The sequence below is a fragment of the Melospiza melodia genome, chromosome 9, assembly GCF_035770615.1.
Source record: "Melospiza melodia melodia isolate bMelMel2 chromosome 9, bMelMel2.pri, whole genome shotgun sequence".
Lineage (NCBI taxonomy): Eukaryota > Metazoa > Chordata > Aves > Passeriformes > Passerellidae > Melospiza > Melospiza melodia.
Genome location: NC_086202.1, coordinates 15,278,721 through 15,306,540, shown reverse-complemented (window position 1 = coordinate 15,306,540; position 27,820 = coordinate 15,278,721). Strand labels below are relative to the sequence as shown.

The 27,820-nt window shown below is 37.8% G+C and overlaps 2 protein-coding genes across 12 annotated transcripts in view; one reads left to right on the top strand and one right to left on the bottom strand.

Moving 5' to 3' along the window:
- DNTT (DNA nucleotidylexotransferase) overlaps positions 1 to 27,820 on the top strand; it is a 148,439-nt gene that overhangs the window by 4,449 nt on the left and 116,170 nt on the right. The window contains exon 1 of one of the 6 annotated variants that reach the window (XM_063163454.1): positions 6,356 to 6,446. The exons of the other annotated variants lie outside the window; for them this stretch is intronic. The gene's annotated coding sequence lies outside the window, so the exon portion shown is untranslated. Of the gene's footprint in view, positions 1 to 6,355; positions 6,447 to 27,820 lie in introns of those variants that run through there. 6 annotated transcript variants of the gene reach the window in all.
- The window catches only part of BLNK (B cell linker), a 90,049-nt gene that overhangs the window by 47,950 nt on the left and 14,279 nt on the right, over positions 1 to 27,820 (bottom strand). For all 6 annotated transcript variants that reach the window (XM_063163444.1, XM_063163446.1, XM_063163447.1 and 3 more), the window contains exon 3: positions 12,068 to 12,114. In XM_063163444.1, the coding sequence (XP_063019514.1) occupies positions 12,068 to 12,114 (47 nt within the window). The remainder of the gene's footprint in view (positions 1 to 12,067; positions 12,115 to 27,820) is intronic.

The window sequence follows — 27,820 nt, the reverse complement described above, 5'->3', positions numbered from 1 at the left end:
GCTATGCATGACTATTCAAGAGGAAGCTACTTTTTACAGATTACATTAATGCTCATAGATACAGTCTAGTGCCTTCAATGTCTATGAAACTGCCAAGAAACCTGATTTGAAGTAAGTAATCAGTTGGATTACCAGGTTTCATTTTTATTCATGACATGACCATATATGACTTTATCTCTCAGTCATGTTAAGAAACCCATTTCTTAACTCCTTCTCTATTAACAAAGCTTTCTCTCCAACATTATTAGAGGTGATTGGGCCAATTTTTTTCTTAGAAGTACTCAGGAGTGAAGGATCCAACTGTTCTTTATAGGAAAGAATTAATGGAGATAATTTAATGTGCAACCTTCTCTGCTAAGTGTGTTCTTTGATTTTGACTTCCCTACTTCTGGAGAATGTGGAGAATCACAGGATATTGCACAATTTGCTCTTTAAAAGACAGCTTTGTGAGCTTTTGCTTGGCTTTTCTTTTAGGAAATCCCAGCAACAGAGCTCCACTATAAGCTCTCCTGAGCAGTATGTAAAATGATTGATAATTCACTTCAAAATATCTGTCTGATTTTACTCCCTCATAGTGTTTCACCTAGCTCAGAGGTACTTCTCCCTGCCCATATCTACAGGCTGTCTTTAATCTTAGATTGATAATTGCTTCAAAGACAGTATGTGTTCAAACATGAAGGACTCTATTTAAAAGAGGCATCTACTGCTTGAGCTCTGAGCTACTAGATTAGCACTAAAGAGAGCTCCAGCCATAGAAGCACTGTAATGTGAATGTAAATATAACTGGTCAGTAACAGGAATTTGGCTTGATCAGTCTGTGTTCACATGAAAGTTAGGAAATGATTGCCACAGTTCTCTTTTTCATGGCTGCGGAGTGAAAATAGCCCAAACTGGTGCCATCTGCATCGGAAGACAGCCCAAGTACAAACCATGTGAATCTGAACTGGAATCTGTAGTTGTGCTGCAAACTCATTTTTTTTTCCTAAAAGAAAAGTGCTGTTTGATAATATTTTGTATGTATTTGATTTCTTCTACTTTCAGAATATCTGTAGGAAGATATGCTAGCAATGGGCTGTGGTAGTGAAGAGTGCAGGGGAAACAGAAAATTAGCAGTAGACAGTCACATGCTGCCTGTGAGGGTTTTGTGCTTGATCATATGGATCTGAATGCAAATTTGTGGTACTTCATACCAGGCCAGAAATGCACTCAAACTCTATTGTTTAAAACTATGTCAATTTAGATGTAGTTTTTGCCCCCTCAATTTCTATTTTGGTCAACACACTGCCTACGTAACTTAGTATTCAGTGTCTCATTGCTGGTATTTGGAAAACATGAGTTTATGGAACATGATTTCTCATAATATTATCTATATTTGCTACTTACTGATTGCTACAAACAGGTGAAATAGTTCTGCTTTTTATTTAAAATAATACATCACTGTTTTTTTCCAATCTAGTATCTAGTTCAATGGAATTTTCTCCTTTCCCAGGATGCTTATATGCCATTTTAAACTAGGAAACACTTCTTGTACAGGGAGAATTACATGTGATGAGAAGAGTGTACATTTCTGTCCCAAGTGTTTTTACATAATACTGATTTTCAGGAGTTTTGGTCTTCTCACTGTGGGTCAAATAGCTCAATGTCACAGTGTTGATTTTGGAGGATTCCTATCAGCTGCCCTAGAAATCTTAAAACTTTAATCCTTTATCATTTTCGATACCAATGGCATGCTCAAAGCTGATCTTACAGTACTAGTAATAGAAGATGCAGTTGAAAATGCAACTCTAAATTTTATTGAATGGGATTTGGGTTTGTCATTAGGCTCACTGGAGGAAACAGGTCATACATGTAGGCATGTACTGCAGGCAAAGATGTGAAAACAGTAAATTTAGTAGGATTTTCTCATGAAGAGTCTTCTGAGCAAACACATTTTAGCACCTGCTGAGAATATGTGTTTTCTTTCTCTGGGGACTGTGCAAAAAGCTGCACTTCTGCTTTTCAGTTTTACCGTCATCTGTTTCATGTGCATACAGAAACACAAGTATTGCTCCTACAGACACACTAATTATTTAACGTCCGACTCAAAGCATTTGAGATCAGATTGTCTCAGAGGCAGTGACCTGTCTTGGAGCCAGCTGACACCCACAGGGACTCTCGGGAGCAGCTCTGCAAGTGCTGCAAACCTGATCCCCTTCCAGCAGTCACGAGTGGCTGCCAGGGAGATGCCCCTGAGTGTCCGGCTTGTCCCACTGTGAGCCTAACCACGGGAGGGAGGCTGCAGGGACACAGGGCTCTTTGCTCACACAGACAAAAGGCTGCACAAATTTTTAAAATTTCAAAGTGAAAGGAATGTCTTGAAATAAGGTCATTTTTGTATAGTGCTGTTACACATACCAGGATGCCTTCAGTATCTGAAAAATGCTTAAAAACTAACAATTTTAAAACCACTTCTTTCCTGCACTGGCCTGTAATACATACAACCAAAGGGAAAGGGTTGGTGGGTGGCACAGTTTGGTAATCTGCACTTCACTGACCATAATTATGCTGTCTGAGCGTTTTCCTATTCCAGCTTAAGAACAGGAAAAATTATTTTATCTATAGTCTTTTCTATTCCCATGTGTTTCCATCTGCTTTAGACTGCTCTCTCCTGTTTCCTGGATAATTGGAATTGCCTGCCACTGTGTTCTGGAAGCAGAGATGTCACTGAACAGAAAAAGTTTCAAAAATTTTTTTCACACAAAAATGTAGTGGATTTGAAATACCACCTTCCAAAAAAACCCCAAAAACCAAAAAAAACAAAAAAACAAACAAAAAAACAAACAAAAAAACAAAAAAAAAAAACCAAACCAAAACAAAACAAAAAACAAACAAAAAAACCCCAAAAAAACAAAAAAAAAACCCAAAACAAAACAAAAAAACCCCACCCTCAATAAACCCCAGTAAAATGATCAGGGAGATGGGAGACTTTTTAAAGAAAGTAATTATTGTCTTAATAAGTATCAAACTACTCTTTGAAATATTAGCAAGAGAACATTTTATGACCAAAGAGATACACTTTAATGGAATACTCTCTTCTGTTGAGAAAAATTGTTCAGACTTGTAACTACAGCCATGAATTTTTTCTGTTGTCTACAGCTGCAAATTTTGTGGATTGTTGCTAAGGATATGTTTACACAGTTGGTAACTTTAATTGCATTAAGACCACAAAAATGTAGCAGATGAATTGGAGTCCAACACTATATCAGAGAGGGTTATTATTTTTATAGATCCTAATGTGAAGCATTTGTTGCCATAGTACATAATTTAAAAGAGTTACTTTACAAGTTTGTGGTCATATGATTCTTCATCTTTCCCCTCCCACAGGATATTGGGACAAAAAGTCTATGTTTACTATCAAACACTGGATTTCAGAATAACTTCCCTTCAGTTTTAAAATACAAAGGGAAAATACAATATTGAGAAAGGAAAGAAGAAATAAAATATGACAGAAGTCTACACGTAAAGAAACACACATATGTGAATTTGAATATCCATTATACTCCATTGTATTATTTATAAACAATCTTCCCTTTTTTATATAGTGTTATAATAGAGAACAAGAAGGTCTCTGCATTGAGGAAATTACCAACTAAAGTATTTTGTGATGGAAGAAAGTTTCTGACTATTAGTTTAGGAATAATATGCATAGGTGATAGCTCTACAAGATTTTTAATGTCTGGTTGTTGGTGAATTTTATCAACATCTCCAGCATGGATTTAGATATTTAACACCTTTCTCTGTATTGTAGCTATCTAGGGTTATGTCATACATTTGAAACAGTCCTGTTCATTTTGTCATAATGGTGTTGAGTCAGAATTGTGTTTATAAGCAGACTGATGAGTGCAGACTAGATTGCACTGTTTGTAATTTGAAACTACTCACAAGATGTATGGCCTTTGTATAGCTTTTGATAGAAAATATTTGTATTGGTTAGCAAATAGGAAGACAATACTGATACAGTAGAGTGTTCCAAAGAGAAATTGTTGGTTTTTAAGGTACCTTTTCCTTAGGCATTGTGATTTCTTTCAAGCTTAACCTTTCCTTGATGTCAGTTTACTTTCATTGTTCTGTTCACAGGAGAATTGCTCCTTGTATGAAAAAAACTACTCAGAGTATAATGAGGCTTCTAAAGAAATGATAGATTTCTATTACTATGCTGATTCCTGGTGGAACTGATATTACCTGAGTAGTAGTGCACTGTGCAATTTTGTTTGTTTCAGGTGGTGAGTGGGGTGTCACTGCAGCCCAGCAGTGACAGTTCACACACAGGTGTGGAGGTGCCCGCCCGAACCCATCCCCTCCTTCTTTCCTTCCTCAAGCACCGGGTGTCACAAATGTCACCTGGCACCCACCTTGGAGCTGGCCCAGAACTGCTTTGCTTTAAGGAAGCTGATGCACAAGGATGTCAGAGTAGAAAGAAATGCTGATAAAGGAAGAACATTTTGAGCTTGGTGTAGAATGAGTTCTAAGCCTAAGCCTGGGTGTCTGCTGGAGCTATTCCCTGGGGCTGTGCTTCAAAATGTTCTTGGGGCATTGGTTGTGACTGAACAGCACTTCAAATCTGTCCAGAAAGTGGTGCTCCATCCTGTGGACTCTAAAAGGTACATGACAGGTATAGATGTATACAGATGTGTTGGTTTTATCTTAGGCTGGTTCAGGAGCATTGAATTCTTTAATCCTGATGGATTTATTCCCACTATTCACTGTGATTAACAGAGGATCTGAAGCTATAGTCATCTTGGTGATGATAGAAAAGTGTTGCTTGAAAGACATTATCTGTAAGGTCTGTGATCAGAAATTAGCTACAGTTGTTATTTTTCAGTATTTACTTAGCTGCCTTTTTTTTTTTTTTTTAAGAGAAAACCCAATGAAATACCAATGCATGGAGGTATATGATACATAAATAGTACTGCTTTTGGTTAAAAGCTGAAATTGTTGAAATTTGTTGGTTTATCTGTAATTTGGAATTAATCCTTGGAAAGGGACAATCTAGCAGAGATTACCTCTAAAACTATACATGTGAATCATACTTCTATTTCATTAAAAATAAAAATTAATACTAAGAAATAATTGACTTTGGAATGTCTCTTCAGAGTGTATTTAAATCTATTTGTGGGCTATATGTGAACAATATTTGTACCAGTAACATAAAAGGATTATAGCTGGTAATTCATGTTGACATTCCAAGCAATACAAATAATTCTTTTACTTTTATGTTCTTGAGCTGTAGTATCTGTTAATGGAAGCAACAGTATGGAAATGTCTAATATTCTTGTGTATTTCTTCAGATTATTCCCTGAGCCAGAGGAATGAAATGAGGAACTAATATACTGATAAAGGTAATTAATGATATCAGCCAGATCAGTGATTTAGGAAAAAGGATTGATTCCACTTGTGAAATGCATGGTAAGGTATGTTAATTGAAATGGTAACATATTTTTAGCTTTAGTCTGTATTCTGAGAGCTTGGTAAAATAATAAAAAGCCATTAAACTGTGCAGTGAGGAACTAAATAGGAGAAATGATAGAATTGTGGTAGCAGGTGTCTGTCAAACTCAGTGCCAGAATTGTGAAGAAGAAACTGAGACCCAATGCTCTGTCAAGGATATCATTGGAGAGTACCTAAAATGTGCAATGGCATGGCAGTAGGTAGAAAAGCTAGTATAAGAACTGTAAAATACATGAAATCTCCTTTTGTTTTTCTTCCCAGAATTCTTGGCTATTAGAAACAGAAGGAGATTGTCAGGGTTTGAAAAATTAGGCATGGTTTGTGGAAGAATAAAATAAAATAAAATATTTTTAAAGACAGATTATGTAACACTGTTCCATGATCATTTTTAGCAGCAGTCTCAGTCCAGACCAAAACAGATTTGGGCAGGGAGACTGACCTCTTTCCCTACTATGGAGAATGTTCTTTAATGCCTCTGTCCTCCAGGAGCTTGATAAAATAACTGGGCAGACATGGTGTGAGTAGTCCTGAACTGTGGCATCCTGCAGGAAAGCTGCTGTTCTGGTCGTGTGCAGCATCCATTGGAGCAGTGTCCCTGCTTCTGGCAGCTGAGCAACTCCTGTGCTGGATGGCAACTCCTCAGTCCCTCCTGCACCCATTGCAAGCACACAGGTGCTCTGAAGCATTGACAATGAGAAGGCCAGCATGAAGGTGCTCATGACTCATAATTTAGTAAATATGTACATTGTGGTACTGTCTGTATTTGGGTGGTTGCAGGTGATCCATCCAGAGAGGCTCTGTGATGCCCTGAGTCATGTGTTGATGAGGGTCAGTGCATCTGCATGCAGTTATGCACGAGTGCTGCCATGTCAGTTCTGTGCTGTTACTCAGGCAATCCTACATTCCTCCCACTGTTTGCTCTTGGAAAGGAACTTTTTAAGGAAGGTGCTAGTAAAAAGGTATTTATTTGCATGCTGAACCAATTTCTGCATTTTTTGGGGAGAAATCTTTGAAATATGTATTTTTGGCAAACTTGTTAATTCTATGGGTTTCAGACAGTTGGGTTTCAGGTCTTGAATTCTGTTGCACAAGGGGCTGCTGTGGCATTCCTACCAAGTGCACTTCATCTTTTCCAGCCCAGCTGCACTGAGCAGCCTCCTCTGAAGCTGTTTCAAGTGTCTGGTTGCTGCAGCCCCAACTGTCTGGCTTGCAGCTGCATCTGACCCTCCTGCCATGGTCCCTTAACTTCTCCTTGCAGCTTATCTTGTACCTTCTCTGCTTTGCTTGTCTTGATGACCCCATTTTTAAGTACTGCTGTTTTCATTGCTTAGTATTATCTCAACCTGTCATTTTCTAAATTCTGAACTGAAAAAAGTTTACGTTATTTGGTTTAATGCTTTCCTCCACTATTTTGGCAATAGTGTGTAGACCCCCTGACATCACAGCATAAACTTATGAACTAATGAATGATGCTCTCCACATGCTTATACAAAAGCAAAAAGAGATTGTGTTTTCACTCATTTTCACAGAGGCTAGTCTAAAGCAAGAAGAATGACATGTCCCTCCTGCAGAGAGCATAAATATATGTTGATAACATGCTGTAAATTAAATATTTTATTTCTTCCAAAAACTGAGAGGACTCCAGTTTGGACACTTGGAGCAAAATGAGCCCAGACATCTGTTCTTTTTTCTGCCCAGTGTGTACTTGAGCTGGGGCACATGTGGAATCCTGGTAAAATGAGATTATAAATTAATGGCCCTTCACACTTCATTGCTTGAATGAGCCAGAAGTTATTTTCTTCTGGTTTTGAGTCCCAGGTGCAGCACTTTCTGACTAACAAATATGATTCTCTAAAAGGGAAGAAAGACCAATGATTTGAAACTACAACAGCCTCTTCTCTGTGGTCTGAGTACAGATATGTAATAGAGAAAAGGAAAGCACATCAACGGACAGGGTGGAGAAAAGGGATCCTGTCCAGAAATATGATGGTGAAGAAGTGGTTTGGGCAACAGCTTCCATTTCTGGTCTTTGCTTCTGCCTTTGTGTGGAAACCTAAGCAGGTCATTTGCATACATGCCCCAAACAGATGAGCCATTTATTTGAATTTTGGTACCCAAATTGAGTTGCTGTGTGACTGATACTGCATTGCTGTTTAGGCTGGTTTAGGGTATTAAAAAAGGGAAAGATATCTACTTTCACAAAAACTTAGTGAGATGAAGCTGGGTGTTACAGTCCCTTTGCCTGGACTAGCATGGGCTTTGTTCTCAGAGGCTGATCCACGCTTGCTCTTCAAAGAGGGCTGACAGATCTCTAGTCTCTCACTGTTATTGAAGTGTACCTCTGATCTATCTTACTGAAGGTCCCTAAAAATGAGCATAGTTTCAATATTAAAGAAACACTTAAAAATTTTACCCTCATCCCCTCTAATAACATTCCATAGATGGCTGAGCATGGTAGGGTAGCATGAAAAGTGATTGGGCAAGGTTCACTAACTCTATAATTTTCTAATTTATAAATTGTCCTGAACATTAATTTTAATGTGTAATGGTATTTGAAGGATCTATTATAATAAAAAAACATTATGATTATCCCAAGGATAGGGGAAAATCTTTCCTGCTTACTAAGTATTGGAATAGAATTAATCTACTTCCTTTGTTTTTCAGTTGAAAGCTTTCTATGGACTGGGGAAAGTCCAAATGCAGATTGTCTGAACAAGACAAGATGTCTGTGCTGCTGGATCTTACTTAAAGAGACAGCAAAAGCTCTTTATTATTTTTTTAAGGAAACACCTTAGTTGTCATAGAAATCTCATTAGTTTTATTCATATTTTTGTTAGGAATTGTCTTTGATTAAGTGTATGTAAGTGTTGATGTCTGTGTCAAAGCTGAAAAGTTAATTTTCCACATTAAGTTGTTTACCTTAATAGTAAAGAAATAAAAAATGTGAGCGGAGAGGGGAGAACAGAAAAAGATGTTAATGTGTAACATTTCTAGTTCTTGTAGTTTGAACTATGCAAGTTCAGACATCTCAAGTGGAACACCTCAGCATTACTAGAAAGGTACTTTCCTGGTATGTAACAGCTCTTACAATTGAGAATTTATTCATATGATTCAGGAAAAGACATTGCCTGTTCTTGGAAGGCAAGGATGGAAAATTTCTGTTTGGAGTTCTTAAAAATTATGATCAAATCAAATAAAAAAGATGTTAGAAACTCATCTAGAAATCAATTATAGAATACTTACATGATTTAAAGCCAGCTATTTTTTCTGCATATGCTATAAATTCCTGGTGGAATAAAGTATTAACATTTTTCACAGAAGTGAAAATTGATAGATGTTTATTTCAAGCAAAGAAGATCAAATGCTGCCCATACCATAATTACACAGAACTTGTAATTATGTGTTCTGCAACTCAGCTCACTTATTACCCAGGATCTTCCATAACTGCATGTTGCTATATACAAATGGTAAACTCAAGACTTGACACCTCAGACCTGATTTGCAGGTGAGGATTTCTCATTTACCTGGCAATCTGTCACAGCCAGAACAGGCTTCTGAATTAGCATGTGATAGAAAGTACTGATTTTGTGATGAAAGATTTCAATCCTGATTTTGTAAAGTAGCCCCCAGAGCTCCCGAGCTGAGAGCAAAATTTATTCTGAGTTTGATCTGGGATGAATTTCTAATCACATTAGCTATAAAGGCAGCCTTTTAATTTCACGGTCCCTGGGAAAATGAAACTTGGGTAGACTGAAAGCATTATGAAAAAACTTCTGCATAAACATCTGATACTGTAAGTCTTGGAATATCTACACTGAGGTGATGAAGCTGTAATTACATTTCTTTCTGAGATATGCTTCCAAATTTTGGATGTTTGTAATTGAGTTATAGCCTATATGCTGGGTTTGGCTGGATACAGTTATAAGTACCAATCTTATTTGCACAGCAAGACAGTGTGTTTGGAAGGGCCTTAAGTTTCAGGATTCTTGTGTATCTGTGGTATAAGGTTGATTATGGTACCTGCACTCTCTTAAAAAGTGCTCCTGAATGTAGCTTGATGTTTTTCTATAGAGTGTTCTCCCTGGCATAAATGTTAGCACTGACTAAAGGGGCCCAAGACTGGAATCAGTGGGATGTTTGAAACTGCTCTCAGGGGAAGTATCTGGAAAGTGCAGTTGTACTGGCATTCTTGAGAGTGAGCTGGTTCAGTGCTTTGGGTGATCTCAGGCTTTCAGGGTGAGAGTTTATCAGCTGAGTCTGCTGTGTGGAGTGAAAAGTACAATGGTGCTTGTGCAGGAGGAAAGGCTTTAAGCAAAGCTCGAGATTTCAACATGCTGTTGGGATTGCTGCAAACATGTAAACCTGTGAGAGCAGTTTGTTGCACAACCCTGGCAGCTCCAGAGAGGGTTTGGACTAGTGACTCAGTGCTCTGCTGTCCTGTGTTTTAAAGCAGCGCCTCTCTTCTGATACAGTTTAGCAAGTGGGGAGGAAAATATTTCATTATTGAATTTCAGAGGTAGGGCAAGACACTAGTAGAGACTGCACCTTGGTAATTTCACCTTAACATCCAGTAGTTGCTCAGAAACAATCTAGGCACATCTGTGGCTTCAAGTGTAGGTGGGAACTAGTTTATATGGGGCTGTCATTAGGCTGTCAAAGCCAACATTGACACAGTAAACTCAAAAGAATATGGCAAGAAATTTCATGAGAAGTGTAGAGCAAAAAATTTTTACTTAAGGGTATCAAAACAGAATTACTATGATAAACTCTTTCCAGATAAACCATTTTGTCTTTTTTGCCTAGACAATTTTTTTCCCTTTAGAGAACAAGCATGGTACTGGCTGGAGGGAAAAGAGCCTTGCATTAAGTTGTTGGAGGTGTTTGGTGCAGAGGGCAGAGAAGCACACCCAAGCATGGCTGCAGATTGCTCCTGGTACCTCTGTCATGAGATGTCCCAGCAGAATGGGGAATAACTCTGTGTTTTAGCTCAAAGAGCACTCACAGCCTTGTGGACTCAGAATCTTGTGGAAAACAAGAATATCAAGTGTTGAACTGGAATAGGAAAGGCAAAGAGCTTTTGCTGGTGGTCAGAGAGCTTAATTCCTGCCTGATGAATCCCCATGAAGAAACTTTCATCAAGGCAGAGACCTGAAGCTCTGGCCACAGCCAGGAGAAACACAGGATCTCAGTCCCACTGTGTCTGGCAATTATTAATTTTCTGTTTATCTGTCCTCAGTGTCTTGGTCCATTGGGAATTACCTGCTGTGTGAACATGCTGGAACAGGCCAGCTGATCTGTGTTAGGTGGATCAATGTAGACTCAATGTCTCCAGTTAAACTGAAAGTGCTGGAAACTCAGGCAGTTTTTTCAATAGCCAGTAGTACGATGTAAGAGTAACACATTTTAGATTGGAAGTTGGTACTGAGGATATGACATCCACACTGTGCATTTAAGGAATTTTAATGCTTTGGACCGTGGAATACAAATGGCAAAACACTTTTATTATTCCAATATATAATTTGAGGATTCAAAGCTTGAATGCTCACATCACTAGAAGTGCAACTCTTGGCCTAAGTTCAATGTTTGCCCCAATATTTCAGCAGATCAGATTAATGTATGTCAGAAAGAGAAAATGTATCCTTGGTTGACTTTCTCTCTACATTTTCTCTCAAAATGATGTTCTGTTAGACTAAAGTGCTTTGCAAGAAAGTCCATTCATTTTTTTACTTACCTAGTAAATTATTAAACTAAACCCAGAAGAATATTTACCTATGCTCTCAATGAATTCCTATCAATAGGAATAGGAATTTATTGGGTAAAAATGCCTTCAAGCTTATCCAGTTTCTTACCAATAGAGTGGAATTCAGAAAACAATTTGCAAATTGATCAATGTTTTCCCAGCTTGTGATGGAGGGTAAAACTACATGGAATAGTAACAACCATTAGGTGAAGAACAGCAACACATTATATTAAACTGATGTCTTGGTTTCACTGGCTCATAGAGAAAATTCCCTAATATTATTTCTGTGTAGTACTACAAGAGAAATAATATGTTTGAACATTAAGGATATCCTTTGAAACAGACTTGATTTGTCACAAGTTATATGAAGGCATTTCTCATCTGTTATGTCTATATTTGCTTATTCAGTACTATATTTAAATTCTAGTTAAATTACTTTCAACATAGCACTTTGTTGAACTGATCGCTTAAATTAATCCCTAGGTAGCAGATGAAAATTTGACCTCAAATACAATACAAGCAAAGAGCCTTTATGTTCTGGAATAGGTTGAACTTGTACTTTTACTAATATCATGTTTGCCCCTTTCTGCTCTGAGGAAGAATAACATCCAGCATCTGCAGAGAGGTGCAGAAGAGACTTTCCCATCAGCTTATCTGAACCATAGCTTTTGTAAATATTCCTGGATCCTAATCCTGAGGAAGTCCCACCCTGTCAATGTTAAAGTTCACGTGATCAGGAGGTTTCAATTCTCATTTTCCCTGATTTATTAACAGAGCAACTGTCAGGGTAGAAGTGTATTAGTCATTCAATGGGGAAGTGGAAAATAATGAGAAACTTACGGCTGGTGCATTGTTTTGAATCTGCTCAGCTCATATTCTGATGCATTCTGAAAAGACAGAAAACAAGTTTTTTAAATTAAATGGAGATAATTTTAATCAAGAGCAATTCAAGAAGTGAAATACATGATATTTTAAAAAATGAACAAAGGAAAGACCTGAAAAAACAGTTTTTAGTTCAGTAGCTACATGCTTGTCCCATCTTGGTTAATGCTTAACTTTTTGTTATTAGCCTGTTGTAACATTTCTAGAAAGCTGGTAGGAGAGACTACATTGCTAAACTGGAATTTTACCAGGCATGTGGCAGATTAAATTAGGTGGGTTAATGAATCATTCAAGAAATGATAAGCAAGCCATTTAATATGGTCACTTCATCACAGAATTTCTTTGTATTTTTTTCACTCAAATCAGCAGATTAGTATAACAATGGCTGAGTGGAAGATACTTTAACAATTGCTGGGATATTATTAACCTCATGTTTGCTCTCTTCTCGTTCTAAAGTTTTGCATGACTTCTCAACCCATGAAGAGCTGGTGATGAAAAAGAAATAGAATTTGTAGAGTACTACCTTGGCACATAAAGTGCCCATTCTAATGCTGAACTAGCTAATGCAGGTACTGGAAAGAGTTTCCCCAAATGATTTCAATAGTTTGTGTAGGTCTATATACCTCTCACCTCAATGTGAACAAGGAGTTCATGCAGTTCTTTTGATGTTCAAGCTAGTGCACAACTTGCGGGCAAACTTCTCAAGTCAGAGTTTTAAGTTAGTCTAAGTAAAACCTTTTTATATCTGTGGGTTTTTCTTTAGTGCAAAATTTCCAGTGCAGTCTCTGGATTGTACTAAGACCAGGGGTGGGATTGCACACTTTCAGTCCAGAAACCTAATGCTAAAATGCCCCCTTTTCCAGCATAGATTTCAGCAGAGGATAGGTCAGGCTGAAAACATGTCCATTTAATAGATGCAATTCTAACCCTCCATCTGTTTTTGTCTTGGGAAAAGCAAATTAATTTGTGTATTTCCTGACACTTTCTAGGTGTACCTATAGTGGATGTGAAATCTCTGAAATAGATACTTTCCAGTGAACTCAGTGATAGTGAGTTCACTGTGGTATGACTGGTGTTTGCCCAGATCTGTTTTTTCTGAATAATGTCCCAGCCATCAGTCCCAAACCAAGCTATTTTGCCTTTTCTCTCACCATCTCATCAGCATGATAGATGGGTTTGTATCAGGCATACAAGTGGAGACACTAATAAGTGAATGAGAGAAGATCAAGTGGAGGACATGCACATTCCCAGAGAAAACATATTTCCTCAGTCTATATTTCAATCCCAGTGAATCTCTGCATTTCTTTGACATATTTGTTGGGAAAATATGCCATTTCAGACAGTAGAGAAGCCCCTACATTTAATACTTAGCCTGTAATTATACTGTAACAAAAAGCAGCTGCATATCTACATGTAGTGGATATGGTAATTAGGAGATGATCCAGCAGATCTAGAAATCACCAAATTCCTGAGGAAATTTAAAGCTGCATTGAACTGTGTGATTGCCATTCAGGCCCATCTGGGCTCCTTTGGCTTCATCAGCTGTAGCAGTGATTCACCCAATTGCCTCTGCATATCAATGACCAGCAGGAGCAGGGCCATTTCCTCACCTCCTCTTGCACTTTGTAAGTAAGAAGAGGAGGCAGCTATGCTTTTTGTTGCAAAGGTGTGATTCTTGTTCACTCCCTTTTCTTTGCAAAATAGAGTATTTAAACCTTTATTTGTTCGTATAAAGATTGCTGGGGTATAAGGGCTTGATGATTTCAGGGAAATATCTTGTGTAAATTTCAGTCCTTCCAAGATGCTGTTTTTTGGAATGTGCTGCCTAAGCACAGCTGCCTTTCCACGCAGGCAAGTGCTGTGTGTATGGTTAGATCAGGCACTTTTAGAACTTGCAGTGGAGCTTGGTAGAGAAGGAAGCTATGGATCTGAGCCATTCCCTTATTGAAGAATGTTTTATTGAGAGAGTTTTAACCTATTTCTCCTCCCCAGGTCAATCTTCAATGAAGGGATCAAGCAATGTGTCTCACTGAGGTTTGAGATGATTGAGATCTATGAGTCCAGCTGAAAGCTTTTTCTTTTTTCCTTCTTCAGTAAAATGCATGATTGATTGAAAGTAAGAACTGCTGCTGCTCTTTAGCAGCAGAATTCTGGTCCTAGGAAAGAGTACAAAAATATCTTGCAAACCTCAACACTTTTGAAATTACATGGTAACTTCTGTAGGAAGATGACTAATGCTTCCAGGTTTTAATTAACCATTGCTTCTGTTGTTGCTCATGATATACATTGTTAGTGATTCATATTGGCATGAATGGAATAAGTTGCAAATGAGTATGTGTGATAAAGAAGAAGTTAAAGTCGTTTTTTTCCTGGAGGGATTTGTGTTGTCAAATCTACAATGAGGAAATAAAGGGACAGATTGTTCTTAAGGGTTTTTTTTTGTTTTGTTTTCTTTTTTTTTTGTTTGGTTGGTTTTTTGTGTGTGTTTGGTTTGTTTTTTGGGTTTTATGTTTACAATTTTATATTAAAGCGTAATTATAATTTAGAAAGCATATAAATGTATATAGTATTAATATATAATATTAAAAATATATAATATTAGAAATCGATAATTTAAAAATATATAATTTATAATTTAGTATATAAAAAAGAGCCCATCCTGCTGTAGGTACCTGCCACCATGGGTGCTGACAGAGAGGCTGCCTTGCATCAAAAGCAGAGAGCAGGTGTGATCTGTACAGTCTGGAGCTGTGGGTGCACAGGGGGCTTTGTGGATTTTCTTCTGGAGAGCTTTGGAGTGGCTCATGCCTGTGGACTGTGCAGTGCATGCAGAGCAGTTTGGCGTGTCTGAGGTGCTCTGCTTCTGTGGAGGGAGCAGTGTGGGTGCAGGTGGCTCACATGCTGTGGCTGGGTGGGATTTAGGGCATTTTGCAGTCCTGGGGATGCCTGGTAGGTGGATAAGGGATGATGAGCGTGGTAGGAAGGCAAAGGGAATGGGGCAGAACGTAGCAACACAAAATGTAGCACATACAACACCCTCATCTGCCCCAGCCATGGCACTTTTCTAAGGAAGTCATGAACATTTCTGTCAGCAGCCATGGCAGTGGATGTGTTTCGGATTCCATCTTTGCCTCGGAGGTTTTCTGCCATGCTTTTACATTGCTGAGACTGTGCAAAGAGATGGTTTCAATGGAGTTGCTGTATAATAAAGTTTTTGGATGTCTTTGGAGAAGATTGTTGATAGAGTTGATTGCATGATACAGTGTTTTCAACTCTGTTTTGAAGTTCATTGATGTACACCTTTCCCCTTCCTTGCTTTCCTCCCCTTGCTGGTAGGCAAGCACTTGTATGAGATGGTTATGGCTGCAGGTGCAAAGAATACCTTGAGCAGTCCAGGAGAGCTGTGAAGGATCAGTAGGAGCTTGAAAACATCAGATTTTGATGTGAATGAGGGTGGGGGGATTCCTTTGACATTATGATAAACAAAAAAAGTGTGTTGCTAGCTAAACTGTCAATATCTGGACAGTACAGCTTCATGAAAGGCGACAGTCTTGTCATTACTTTGTAAAAATTCAGAGCTACATTCTGTAACTTTGCCAGTTCTGAGCTTTGGAGAGCTTTGTTGTTTTTTGTGGAGTATACATATATTTGACTGTAATAATGTATAATGAATTTGACTTCATCCCAATTTTCTTCAATGATCTTTTTTTTGCACAAGGAAGTAAATACAGATCTACTTGACAAAAAGCAATTCCATTTTGTCATAAAGTAAATGCATAATATAGAAGTTCTGTATTCAGTATGACCAAGTTTATTTTAAGGCTAGCTAATGAAAAATCTTCTTAAGAAAAACACCTGTAAAGAGCCCTTGTAGGAGATTGGAGGAATGTACAGCTATGTTTTTGACTCTTGAGAGACAGAGATTTGAAGTATAAATAAAATCTATCTGCATTTAGGCAGTCAATATAACTGAAAATCTGAAAAATCATAAAATTGTAATAAGCCATATCAATGATATTCCTTATTATCTGGCATGGCAGCCTATCTGTAATTACTTTGGCATTTCTTAGTAAAAAAATGTAATGGCATTTCTTAGTAGAAGTGTCCTTATGGAAGATAAAAATATCTCTAGGGAATAAAAGTAAGATTTCAGTGCTGGCCTCTAGAGACACAATCTGAGATATAGACTTTTGTCAGTGACATCTGGCAAAAACTGCCAGTGTCTCAGACTGAGCAAATCATGGAATAAATGCATAGCGGAGTTTTTTTTCTTTAATAAAGGAGAGCTATGCCCCGAGGGGCTGGGGAAGAAGTGGAGAGAAGGTAAATAAAATGTGAGACACTTCAAATTAAAGGTCAGTTCAGAAAGAATTGCATAATATAGAGCTGTTTCTATTGTGAATGGAGAATTACTATTTTTAAGGGAATTGACCATTTTTAAGTGTGTAAAACTGACATCTAGTGGTAGCAATAGCACTTTGTGCAAAATGGCTTTACAGTGAGACCAGTCTGCAGAGCAGATTAACAGATTGTAACTAGATTACATACGAAAATCGCAGTTCTTTGTACTTTAGCTGGGTTTTACAGAGCATTCAAACTAAATCTTGCTTCTTTTAGTAATATCTTGCTTGTATAATGCCAGGTTGTGAGTCATCTTTGTGTATGCATGGCCTCATGCTAGAGAACTGATGAACACATTCATTAGAGGAGAAAAGGTTGAAAGGGGCATGAGGGTTACAAAAAAGAAGGTGACAGTAAGGGTTACAGAACTTCAGGGTCAATTGGGAAACTGTTTGGAGATACCATTCTTAGACCTCCAGTGAATGAATGGAATTCTGGCCTCAGAGCTGTGATGTGCTTCTCAGGTGTGGCATTACTCATGAGTGTAAGCTCCTCTGGGAGAGGAAGCAGGAATTTATGGCCAAAACTGAGATCTCACCAGAATTCAGGCAAGGCATGTGGGCTCTGAATCAATAAAGCACATAGACATGTGCTTAAATAATTCTCATTTTCATTTGCTAAATCATGGTTAATATATTAATTTCTAATTCACATTTTGGTTCAAAGGGCATTCAAAAATATTTTGCTTTTCTCTTTTGTCTGGCTTGTGTCTTTGAAGAAAAAAAATCCCTTGGTAAAACTCTGCATGCCTGCCCCACCGAGACTTTAATTTCTCTTTGCCTCCAGTGCCATTATATACATAATGAATAAATTACTAATAACAAGCAAAGATATGCAAAAATGAAATATCAATTATTTTTAAAAACATGGCTTAGGGGCACCATACCTACAGTCAAATGGTGCAATTTAAAATGAACATGGAAAAATATAAAAGCTTAATTCAAAGCTATCTCCCAGATTATAAAATGAAAGAGATCAGCATTAGAAGACTGGGTGAAGACAAAGACAAATCTGAAGGAAGAAGGAAAGGAAGTGTGCTTCAGTGAAATTGTGATTAGAAGTGGGAGGAAAAAAATTCATAGATTATTTTTTCTGGGTTAGCAGTTTGTGGCAAGAATTGTCAAACTATATTGATTTATTTCTGGTTGTGTTTATTTTACAGTTTTCTCATTTCATAATAATTGTTGCAAATATTTCAGAGATAAAAGATGTTGGTAGCATAATTCTAATTCAATGTGTGTTTGTGCAGTTGTGCAGTTTCAAGGCTGGAGTGAATCATATGCTGCCTCTACATTCCATTTCTGTTACTTTCAAAACATGGTGAATCATATTTGTTGAACACAAATGTTGACATTCTGCAGTGAGACTTGAGTCACAGTTATAGAAGTGGTACAAGAAACAGCAGCTGTCATTTCAGATAGGCGAGCCTGCTGCTTTAGTGGAAAGCAGAGCTGAGCAGCAATCCTGTTTGCTGCAGAGCTCTTCTCTAAGGATGAGATTGGTTGTTAACACTTGTGCCAGCCAGAGCTGGGAGATGCAATCTTGTCTGTCCTGAACCTGGTAATCCACTGCAGGTGCTTAAGAGCCCTAATAAGCTTCTGACCTTTTGGGTCTGAGTGGGAGCTGTTGCAATGACATGAGGCCAATTGCTGTGTGCAAAGTCACTCTGACTTTGTCTGCACTCCCTGGGGCTGCTTCTTACCTCTGGGACCTTTCCAAAGTTGTGGAAGCATGCTAGTGGCACCAGAATTGTTAATATACATGAGATCTCTAAGATTTCAGAGCAGGTGCCTCTGTGTTTGGTTTATATAGAACCTTTCATAGTACAAATGTAGTTGTGTTGCTGGCAGTGGTGGTAGCAAGGGAATATATTCAGGATGTGCTTGTTGTAAATACGACTGCTGAGATTGGGTTTCTTGGGCTGCTGTGGATTTGTCATCCCTCATGGAGTGCTGCTGTTATTTTTTTCCTCAGGCATGCTTTTAGTTAAAAACCTGCCAATCTAATACTGTGTTACTAAGAGCTGTGTTCAACATGTAATGGGAGTTTGAGATCTAGATGTTTCCCTTACTGGAAGGAACAGTAGAGTACTCTACATCCTTTAGGGCAGCTGGAATTTATTACATTGATGGAGACTGTCTGTGGTATTGCTGCTCTAACACTTCAAATTAAAACCAAGGGGGTTTTGGAATTATTTGGTGAAGTGTAATATGCATGGAGCTGTATGGCTCTGAGGATTCTGTACTGCCTCACTTATCACATTTTTTAGCTGTTGAGATCGTAGAAATCTGTTTTTTGCTTGACTGAAAGATGTTTTCTTTCAACAGTAGCTCAGTGGACCCCTGTGGTTTGCATTGTTCTGATACTATTGTTCTGGTACTATTGCAGTAGTACCATCTCACGTTAAGAGCTCAGTGAAACCTTAAACTAGTTGACCCTTTATTCCTGTATGTGCCATGAGTGGGTTCACCTATGATTTATTTGTTTATGACCTAGTGTTTCTATCCTGTTGTATACCCCAGGAGCTGTTTGCTCAGGCTTGACTGTCCAAGACTTTTTGAACCTGTTTTACTCAATCTCATGTGTGGAATGAATGGTTCTTCTCCTTGACAGCTGGCTGCAGAAATAACCTTGTTCTAAGACAGTAAGGTTTGATTTGCAATATAAATCTATTTATATAGTGCATTCAATAGGAAAGGTCATGTTATCTTTCCTAGAACATGATGTCCCCATTAGTGTTAGGCTGACCTGATGGAGAGATGAGAGGTTTCCAAGGTTCTTTCAAAAATTATGCTATCTTCCTCACTGACAGTGTAATGTTCTGTGGGCTGAGCTCTGTCTGTATTTGCATGTCCTTATTGAAAGGACATTTACTGGAACACAGAAAATAAAACCACTTCCCAAATCTTTGCAGTAATGCACCCAATATATGCTTAAGCAAATTGAGTTTTAGTGTTTGAAAGAGGAAGGAAGTTACCACATATAGAAATAACTGTGTCCACCAGAAATTTAGCCTCAGCAAAAAAGCAGCAGAGCCTCTGCTGATGTAGGCTGCAAGATTAGGAAGTCTGATTTCTTTTTATGAGAAGAAGAGAATTCTAAAGGGCCAGCTGAAATTCTTCTAGTAGAACAATTTATCTCTAAAAATGCTTCATCAATTAAAACAAGTTGTTTTTCAGGGTTTCTTTTACTTCATTGATGATTAAGACTATTAAAAAATTGGTGAAGTTGAATAAATTAATTTTCATGTTTTTTTAAAAAAAGGTAAAAGACCCAAATGAGACATGTAAGCATTACTGCCTTAGTGATTCCAAAGCACTTTATTTTTACTTTTATGGGAAGTTTGCAACTGTTCCTTCTGAATCAGAGCAAAGGGAAATACTGAAGTGTCAAAAGCTCCATTTTTGTCCACATCTAAGAATTGAGGCCTGGAAAATATTTCTAGTCTGTAGTCAAAATACCAGTCACCTGAGAACAGGATATGCTGCAGGAATGTCCTCAGTACAGGGAGTCCTGCTGGAAGCAGACCTGGTGCTTTAAGAACAGACTTTTCCTCAGGACTCAGCCCAAGGTGAGTGCGGTAAGCTGTTGACCCAGTTTAATGGTGACATACAGCAGAATTGACACTGTCAGCCTCCGTTAATAATCTTGCTTTTGTCAGGGCTGAAGCAGGTCTGAGGCCAGCTGCTGCTTCCAGCAGTTACCTGAGTGCTGTTCCAGTAACTGCATGCAGGTGGTTTCAGTCAAGTGGTGCCCTTCAGTGTCTGGCTTATGCTGTGAAAACAAAGAGCGTCCCTTGGCTGGGTGATTATGCACAGTTTCTTTCTAGTTCATATTTCCTATTAAACAGTCTGGTTTTGCTGTTTGTTATTTCCTTAAGTGAGCAGACATCTCTGCAGGTATGAAAAAGTCCCTTCAGTTCTTCTAATTTGCTTACTGAGGGAATGGAAGGAGGCAAGAGCTGAAATGACTGTGGTGGTGGTATTTTCAGTATTTGAATATTGAGTTAGTAGGAAGAGTAATGTCAGTAAACAAAGGCTGAGGCTGAGTTAGAGGAAGATGCTCTGTGCATTGCACTGAAATACAAAACTCAGTTTTCTGGGTGCTGACTGTTTCACATCCTGCTCTCATGAGGGACACTGAAAATGACCAGAAAATTGCCTATCAGGAATCAATTCTCAGGTCACTGGTGGCTGAGACTGGCAAGGACTCTACTTTCTTAGGGAAAGTTAAGTCATAATCTTAGTTAACTGCTGCTGTACAAGCCAAGTAACTAAATATGGAGCTCCCCAGGTGTGTGAGGCTGTGGAGACTGTGGGATCAGTCTTGGAGAATCCCAGGCAGTGTGTGACATTGGACCTTCAGCTCTCCCCTGCTGGCCAGGGGCCTGGGAACTGTGCAGATGTGCTCCCTGCTGACACTGCCTGCACAATCTGCTGCCTTCTGCTTTCCTGAATCTAGACAAAAACAATTACAACAAGAACTGCTGGGAAACAGCTGAGACAAAAAAAGCTGTAGAGAAGGAGTATGAGAATCATCTTACCACTCAGAGCAAATACTATGGCAGAAGCTGTCAGCAACAGTTAAGCTGTAACAGCAGTCTTAAAAGCAAAATCTATATGTTCTTGAAAGATTGAGAGAACATCTGCATAATTATAAGCACATTACATTTCATCAAGGGAACTAGGAGTAGCAAATCTTAATTATAAGAATAAATACTCTTACAGAATCAAGAAACCAAATGTGGCTTATTACACGCTTGTCTACCCTTAACACTTTGATAGCTGCCTGTCTTCTCTTTGGAAAAAAAAACACCTCATAAGCTCCTTGAGCATCTATATTGAAGAAACAATTTCAAATACCCACACAGAAATGTGCTGGCCTATTTGACTTGGAAAGTATTCCCTGGATAGTGGAATAGATTTGCTGTACCTCCTTTGATACTGGTTTAGGTTTTTGAGGTAGTACTTGAGTTCCACTGTTTAGATTTAAATAATTGCAATGGTTATAGCTGTATATGGTTATAGCTGTATATGTATATATAATCACAATGGTTACAGCTGTCCTGTATAGATACTCTTTAATTCACACAGTCATGAGTATGTCATGTATTTATATCTGTAGGCATCTTGAAAATGAGAACCAGATTTGCTTGATTCACATTACCTCAGCCACAGCAAGCAACATCATTAATAGTGAGTAATCACTGACTTCAACAGCAAGATCACGACTGCTGCATTTCAATGGCTGAAATAACTTTGTGAAAAGTTCAGCCTTAAGTGCTGGCTGGCAGTCATTGCAAGTAGGACAAAACACCACAAATAGTGATAATTTAGGTAAGCAGCAGAGGTATCAGGACTGAGCATGATTAAGACCTGTTGCTGTGAAGCACACACAGGTTAGACCTTATGTCCGGTCTAAGCTGCTGCACAAACTCAGCCTTTACAACTCTTATGTGTGGAAAAGACTGTCTGCCAACAGTGAATGCAATATGTGGCCCTGGCTCAAACAGGAGAAACTGTTTCTGCCCCTGGAAAAAACAACTAAACATGCTTGTGTCTGTAAATATCTTCAAAGTATGAACAAAATCTGTGTTGGATTGCTGAAGTGAGTCTGGATGAGGACTTCTGAGGTGGGGAGGAGGACAGCTGTAGCACAGATTAGACACCTCTCCCCTGGTCTGTGATAGAGAACAGGTTGCTGTTTAGTGGTTTATGGCTAGGACAGCTCCAGATTTTGAGATCCACATCTTGAAGGGGCAAAGCCAAAGGCTAGTACAGTATTACTCCATGCGTACCAGTGACACAAAGAGCTTTGCAAACTTTTTAAGTACTTGGCTACAGAGTGTTTAAGGGTATTTGGTTTAAACATCTGCTTTATTTTTCTTAGTTTGGAAATTTGAAGACAGCCTGTAGATAGACCATTCCCTTCCTCATACCCCACTGTCTCATCTTTCTGAGATGCCAATAGATTTGTTAGTGTATTTAAATGGTTTCATTAAAGTATTTTCTGCAATTAATGCAATCAACAATGTCTTTTGTCAGTGCAACACGTTTAGTGCTAATGATGCTTCTGGATGATAGATGTTGTGGAATAGCTATCAAAGTAGAGAGTAACTTAATTTGAGAGGTTTGATTTCCTTTTACTTTAGCTGTCAAGACCTGAACAGTTAGTGTCAGTTAGAAAGAAGCAAAGGAAAAGGTGTTTTGAAAGTCTTTCACCTCCTTGGTTTTTGCGTGGAAATTTAATAGTACAATGACCTGCTTGTGAAGTGACATGTCTGTCTAACAGATGTTAGACTGTTAGATGATTTCAAAAGGAAAAAGTATAGGAAAACTCTCACTCAATATATTAGGTGAAAGTTTTGGTGTTCCTGTGTATATTTATATTGCTCTACAGACTGTGAAGCACACATGCCAAGTATGTAAGTGATCAGTGTTTTTTATACTTCTGAATAGCTGCTTGGTCTGTACACACAAACATTTATTTATTTTGATTTCATGCTGGATCTGCATATTTACTCAAGGTCCTGGGGTACCCAGCGTGTGAATCTTTCCCTTCCCTTTCAGCATGATGAATCTTCATAAATGTAAATATCAATCTTTTTCTCTTTGACACTTCACGGTAGCCAGTGAAGTCTGTCTACATCTGAAGTTCTCAAACCTTCAAAGTATTCAGATTTTATAATCTTGCTCCTAGTATATTCATATTTTATAGCATTAGATACTGTTCAGGAATGCATGTGTAACAGACTTCCTTTTGGCCCATTCTTGAAGTGACCCAAGTTAATTTGAGAGGAAGGCGATTTGTATGGGTTCTAAAAATTATGCCAAATGTCATTGAAGTGACTCTTCCACTGCATATAAATATACATGAATCCTCTTTAAAAAAAACTACTTCTACCAATTTTTGAAATTTAAATTACAGTCATTAGCAAGCATGGCTCCTGAAGTGATATAAATACCAGAATATATATTTAAAGTGTCTAAAAATAAATATTTTTGCTTTAAAGCTTTATAAGTCAATGACCCAACATGTTGTTGACAGCCAAGATTAAATGCTTACAAGAAATTCCAAATTTCCACTGACATACAGACACTCTTTCTTTTTCCTGGCAGTTCATAAAGCAGCACTTGAGTTTCAGGATGCTGCCATTGCACCATTTTGAAGCAATATGTCTTTAAATCTATTACCAAGTTTGTGCAGAGTTCAAAGTGTGGGGAGAAAAGAAAAGCAGCATGTTTTCTTTAGAAAGGTTGCACTTTGAAAGCTACTGGAAGTTTTGGGATGTTAAAAGACAAACCTGCTGAGATATATTAACAGGCAAAGAGCAAGAGAAGAGGTCAGAACTGTGCATGCAAATGTCCTTTCACATCCTAGTAATTTCTGAAGATTCACATGGCTTCCAAAATAAGCTTGTTCCAGGAAAACAATACACATATTTTGAACAGTTCTAATATTAGCCTGTCCTTATAATGGTATCTGGAAGCCAGTGATATTTATGCTGGGATGACTGTGACCAACATGTTAACTTCAAATTACTCTCTTAACCCCAGTTTCCTTGTGTGTGGGAGTAGTTTCTTTTTAGGAAAAAGTCACTGTTGGTTAATTTTATCTCTCCCTTTCTCACCCTCAAACCATTGACTAATACTGAAATTTAGCTTGGAGCGACTATTTCCATTTCTTACATTTAAATGCTTTAAGTGAGGTTTTAAAGAATTTTATTGTGCAGGGTGACTATCACGTAGTGTTTGCATGCAGCGGCAAAGTAGGAATTGTATGAACACTAAACATTTATAAAAACATATATGCTGTTCTCTAAGTGATTTGATGATTTGTGAAAGTCAAGAGGCAATAATGGATGATTATATCACATAACAACCATCCTTACAATTGGGCATATACACTTGTAAAATAGGAGAAGAACAAAAAGAGAGAGCATTTGAATTTTGATACGTCAATTATCAATTGCTGGCAAATTGTTTATTAGAAGTTAATCTCCCACTGTGTCAAAAGGTTTGTAAGGAGTTCAATATCAATGTGAATCAGTTTTTTTTTATTGATCACGTGCAAAATAGAAACTTTTTTGGATAAAACTAGGCAATTTTGATTACTTAAGTTTCTTCATAGTTCAAGAAATACTCTAAGTACTATTTTTTAGCATGGCTTTCCACATTCATTCTAGTGAGCAAAGATGCTAGCCATGACCATATTACTTAAATTATAGGTTCCAATTACTTGTAGCCATTTCTGATGCAATAAAAGTAAAAAATAAAAAAAAAAAAATCAAACTCTCTAATAATGTGAGATAGTGATGAAATGGATGGGTGCTGTTGCTAAATCTGTATTTTACCGTCACTTATTTTTCTGGAGGCGGGGGGAGGGAAGCACAGATTTAAAACTTCAGACATGCAGACTTAGAAAACAAAATCAATTAAGAGACTTGTCCATATAACTTAAAGAAATTACCCATAGTGGTGTGTACCTCTTACATAAAACTAAACAGAAGTGTTGTGTTTTTAGTCCAGAAAAATAAAACATTGAGCAATAAAAGTAAAACTTTATTTACTTAGTACTTTCTACTGCTTTTTACATGTGACTGTAGTTACCCAGCCAAATAATATAGTTACATAGTATTACCAGATGTCTTCTAGAACACTTAAATAAGGAAAAACAAAATATTTTTTTCCTTTTTTTTGCATCATATGCCAAGTAAATGACCCTGGAATTTCCCATAAAATGAGTATGGCTTCCCACTATTATCCATGTGTGAGAGAGGGAATCTGCAGCTCATTCAGATGTGTGTGAGGTGCACAGGAGCTGGATGTTGGAAGAGTTGTTGACCTGAGAGCCAGGCTTTAGCAGAGTGTCAGTGAATCTGGGTGCTGCTTAACATAATAAAAGTAGCTCTATTTGGCTTTAGCTGATTAAAATTCACAAGTTGAGGTTACTTCAAGCTGAAGCTCAACAAAGGCAAAATCATATCCAAGAAACTCTTGATGTTGCAAAGTTGTGTTGTGGAAATTCAGCTATTGTCTGCCAATATGAAATTATACCAGTTTTATCTGTGCTGACCAAATGGATATTTATCACATTTGGAACTAGAGGTGGTTTGTGTTGTGATGAAAAACATAGGACAACATAAAAAACCTCCTATGACCTAATTGTTGAGTTCCTCAGTTTTATATATTTCTGAATTTATTCATGAGCAGAGTCACAAAAGTCCTTCAAGACCCAACAGAAAATGTAGCTCTGCACTGTAAAGTTCAAGAATACTTAATTGGACAGGGAAAAGGAAGAAACGATAACACCATAAATAATGCATGGTACAGTTCTAAAAAACACTGAAATTTTGTCAGTGGAGGACTTTCTGTTTGGAAAGTGTATATATGACCAAATAAACCCCAGGCTTTGGGGATGATACTATTACAGAATTTATTTGCCCTTTTTTCCTGCTGCCTCTTTAAAATCCAGCGCTGTGTTTGTACAGATGCATTTCCAATACTCTGATATAACCTGAATCAAAAACATTCAGGTAAAAGAGTGAGGTTTTGAGGTTGGTTGGTTTGTTTGTTCCAGTGAAGAGTCTCTTTCACTTACAGTGTGACGGTGGTGCACACAGACATTTCTATAATCTGCTTTTTATATACTGTGGGACCCAGACAGTCTAAAACACAAATGAAATGTTGCATTTTCCCCTTCACAGGAAACTAGGGGTTAAGGGCAAATGTCAGCATTTGCCTTGAGAGGTTCTGAGTGAGTAAAATAGTTCATCAGCTATAAATAGATAACATATGTTTGTAGTCTAATGCCTCTTTTTTTTTTTTTTTTTTTGACCAAAAAATTGTATGACTTGTTCAATTGGTTTTTATCTCATCCTACATTCAGATGGTTAAGCCCCCTGCCTGCTCATATTATGCTGATTAGATGTTCTAGATGTCTAATGGGACATTTAAGTAAGTTTGATAGAAAATCAAGTTTTACTCTATCAGGGTCATACCATGAGAAATGAACCCCATGGCATTTGTAAGGTTTTAATAATTCTCTGTCTTATGCTTTTCAAGGACTCTGTTGCAATGGATGCAGATAATAACACCTTTTAAAAGTGTAAATTGCATTCAAGTAGCAGGGGACAAAATAGTTTAACTGTTAAGGGAAAAAGCCCAGCTACACAGGAACATTGGAAGAAAAAAAATAGAAAAGCAAAATAAAAAACTTCTATAGCATATTGAAAGAATATTAATAAACAATTAAAATATATTTTGTAGGAATTTTGTGCCTATCTGCTTATTAAAGTGAAGTAAAATGCTGCAGGTAAGAGTCAAATTCCTATGCTGCCTAAAAAAAGTCAAATACCCTACAGGTAGAATCTGTGTTACTGCATTTGACACACTAATGTGAATTTTGAATAGAATTTACTCTTCAGTATTCCTGGGGCCTAAAATACATGAAATGATTGAAATTCTTATTCTACTAAGCACTGGTTTTGTAGGACCTCTGGGAATTCTAAATTCTTTCCAGCGTGCCTCTTCCTGAGCCCCAGTGTGTGATGTGGTTTCCCAGCAGTCCAACCCAAACTCCAGGCCAGATTCCCTAATGGTAAGGTCTGTGCTTGTGCACAAAATTGGCACTGCGAAAACTCATGAAAGATCTCTGCAATTGCATTTGTGTATGTTCTGTTTTTATTTTTTAATATAGGCAAATTCCATGAGTTTTTAGATATGGAAAGATTGATAAATATTTAATAGTGTCTTTTGAGACCTTCTAAGAATGGCTGGAAGCTTTTGCTCTTAGCACTATATTGAAAACTGACAGCTTTTGCAAGACATCTGCTGATCTTTTTAAGTTAAAGACAATATTACATTGAAATTCAGAAGTCACTACATTAGTAGCAATCTATAGGCTTGGTGTTCCTGTTGTGTTTGCTTTTTTTCCCCCTTCCCCTTATCATCATGCTTATTCAGAGCAGATGTCATCAAGCAAAAAAAACCCAGGATGGCTTCATTTTACTAAGGGAAACTCCCTGACTCTTGGTAACTTCCTCAATGCTTCTAGTTTCTATAACTTTGCATTGCAGACTTAATGTACTTTCATTTTAGATGCCTTAAGCTTTTTCATACAGCCATAATAGCTCAGTCAGCATTAGCAAAAAGTGCCCAGGTTATTGTGGGTTATACCTAAATCTTAGGCTGCAAGGATTTCTAAGTGAAAATCTACCATCAGAACTGTCCTGGCATAATCATCCTCAGATAATACCCCTGTGGGGGTAACAGTGTACTTGTTTTAGGTTCATTCATGTCACTTTGCAAT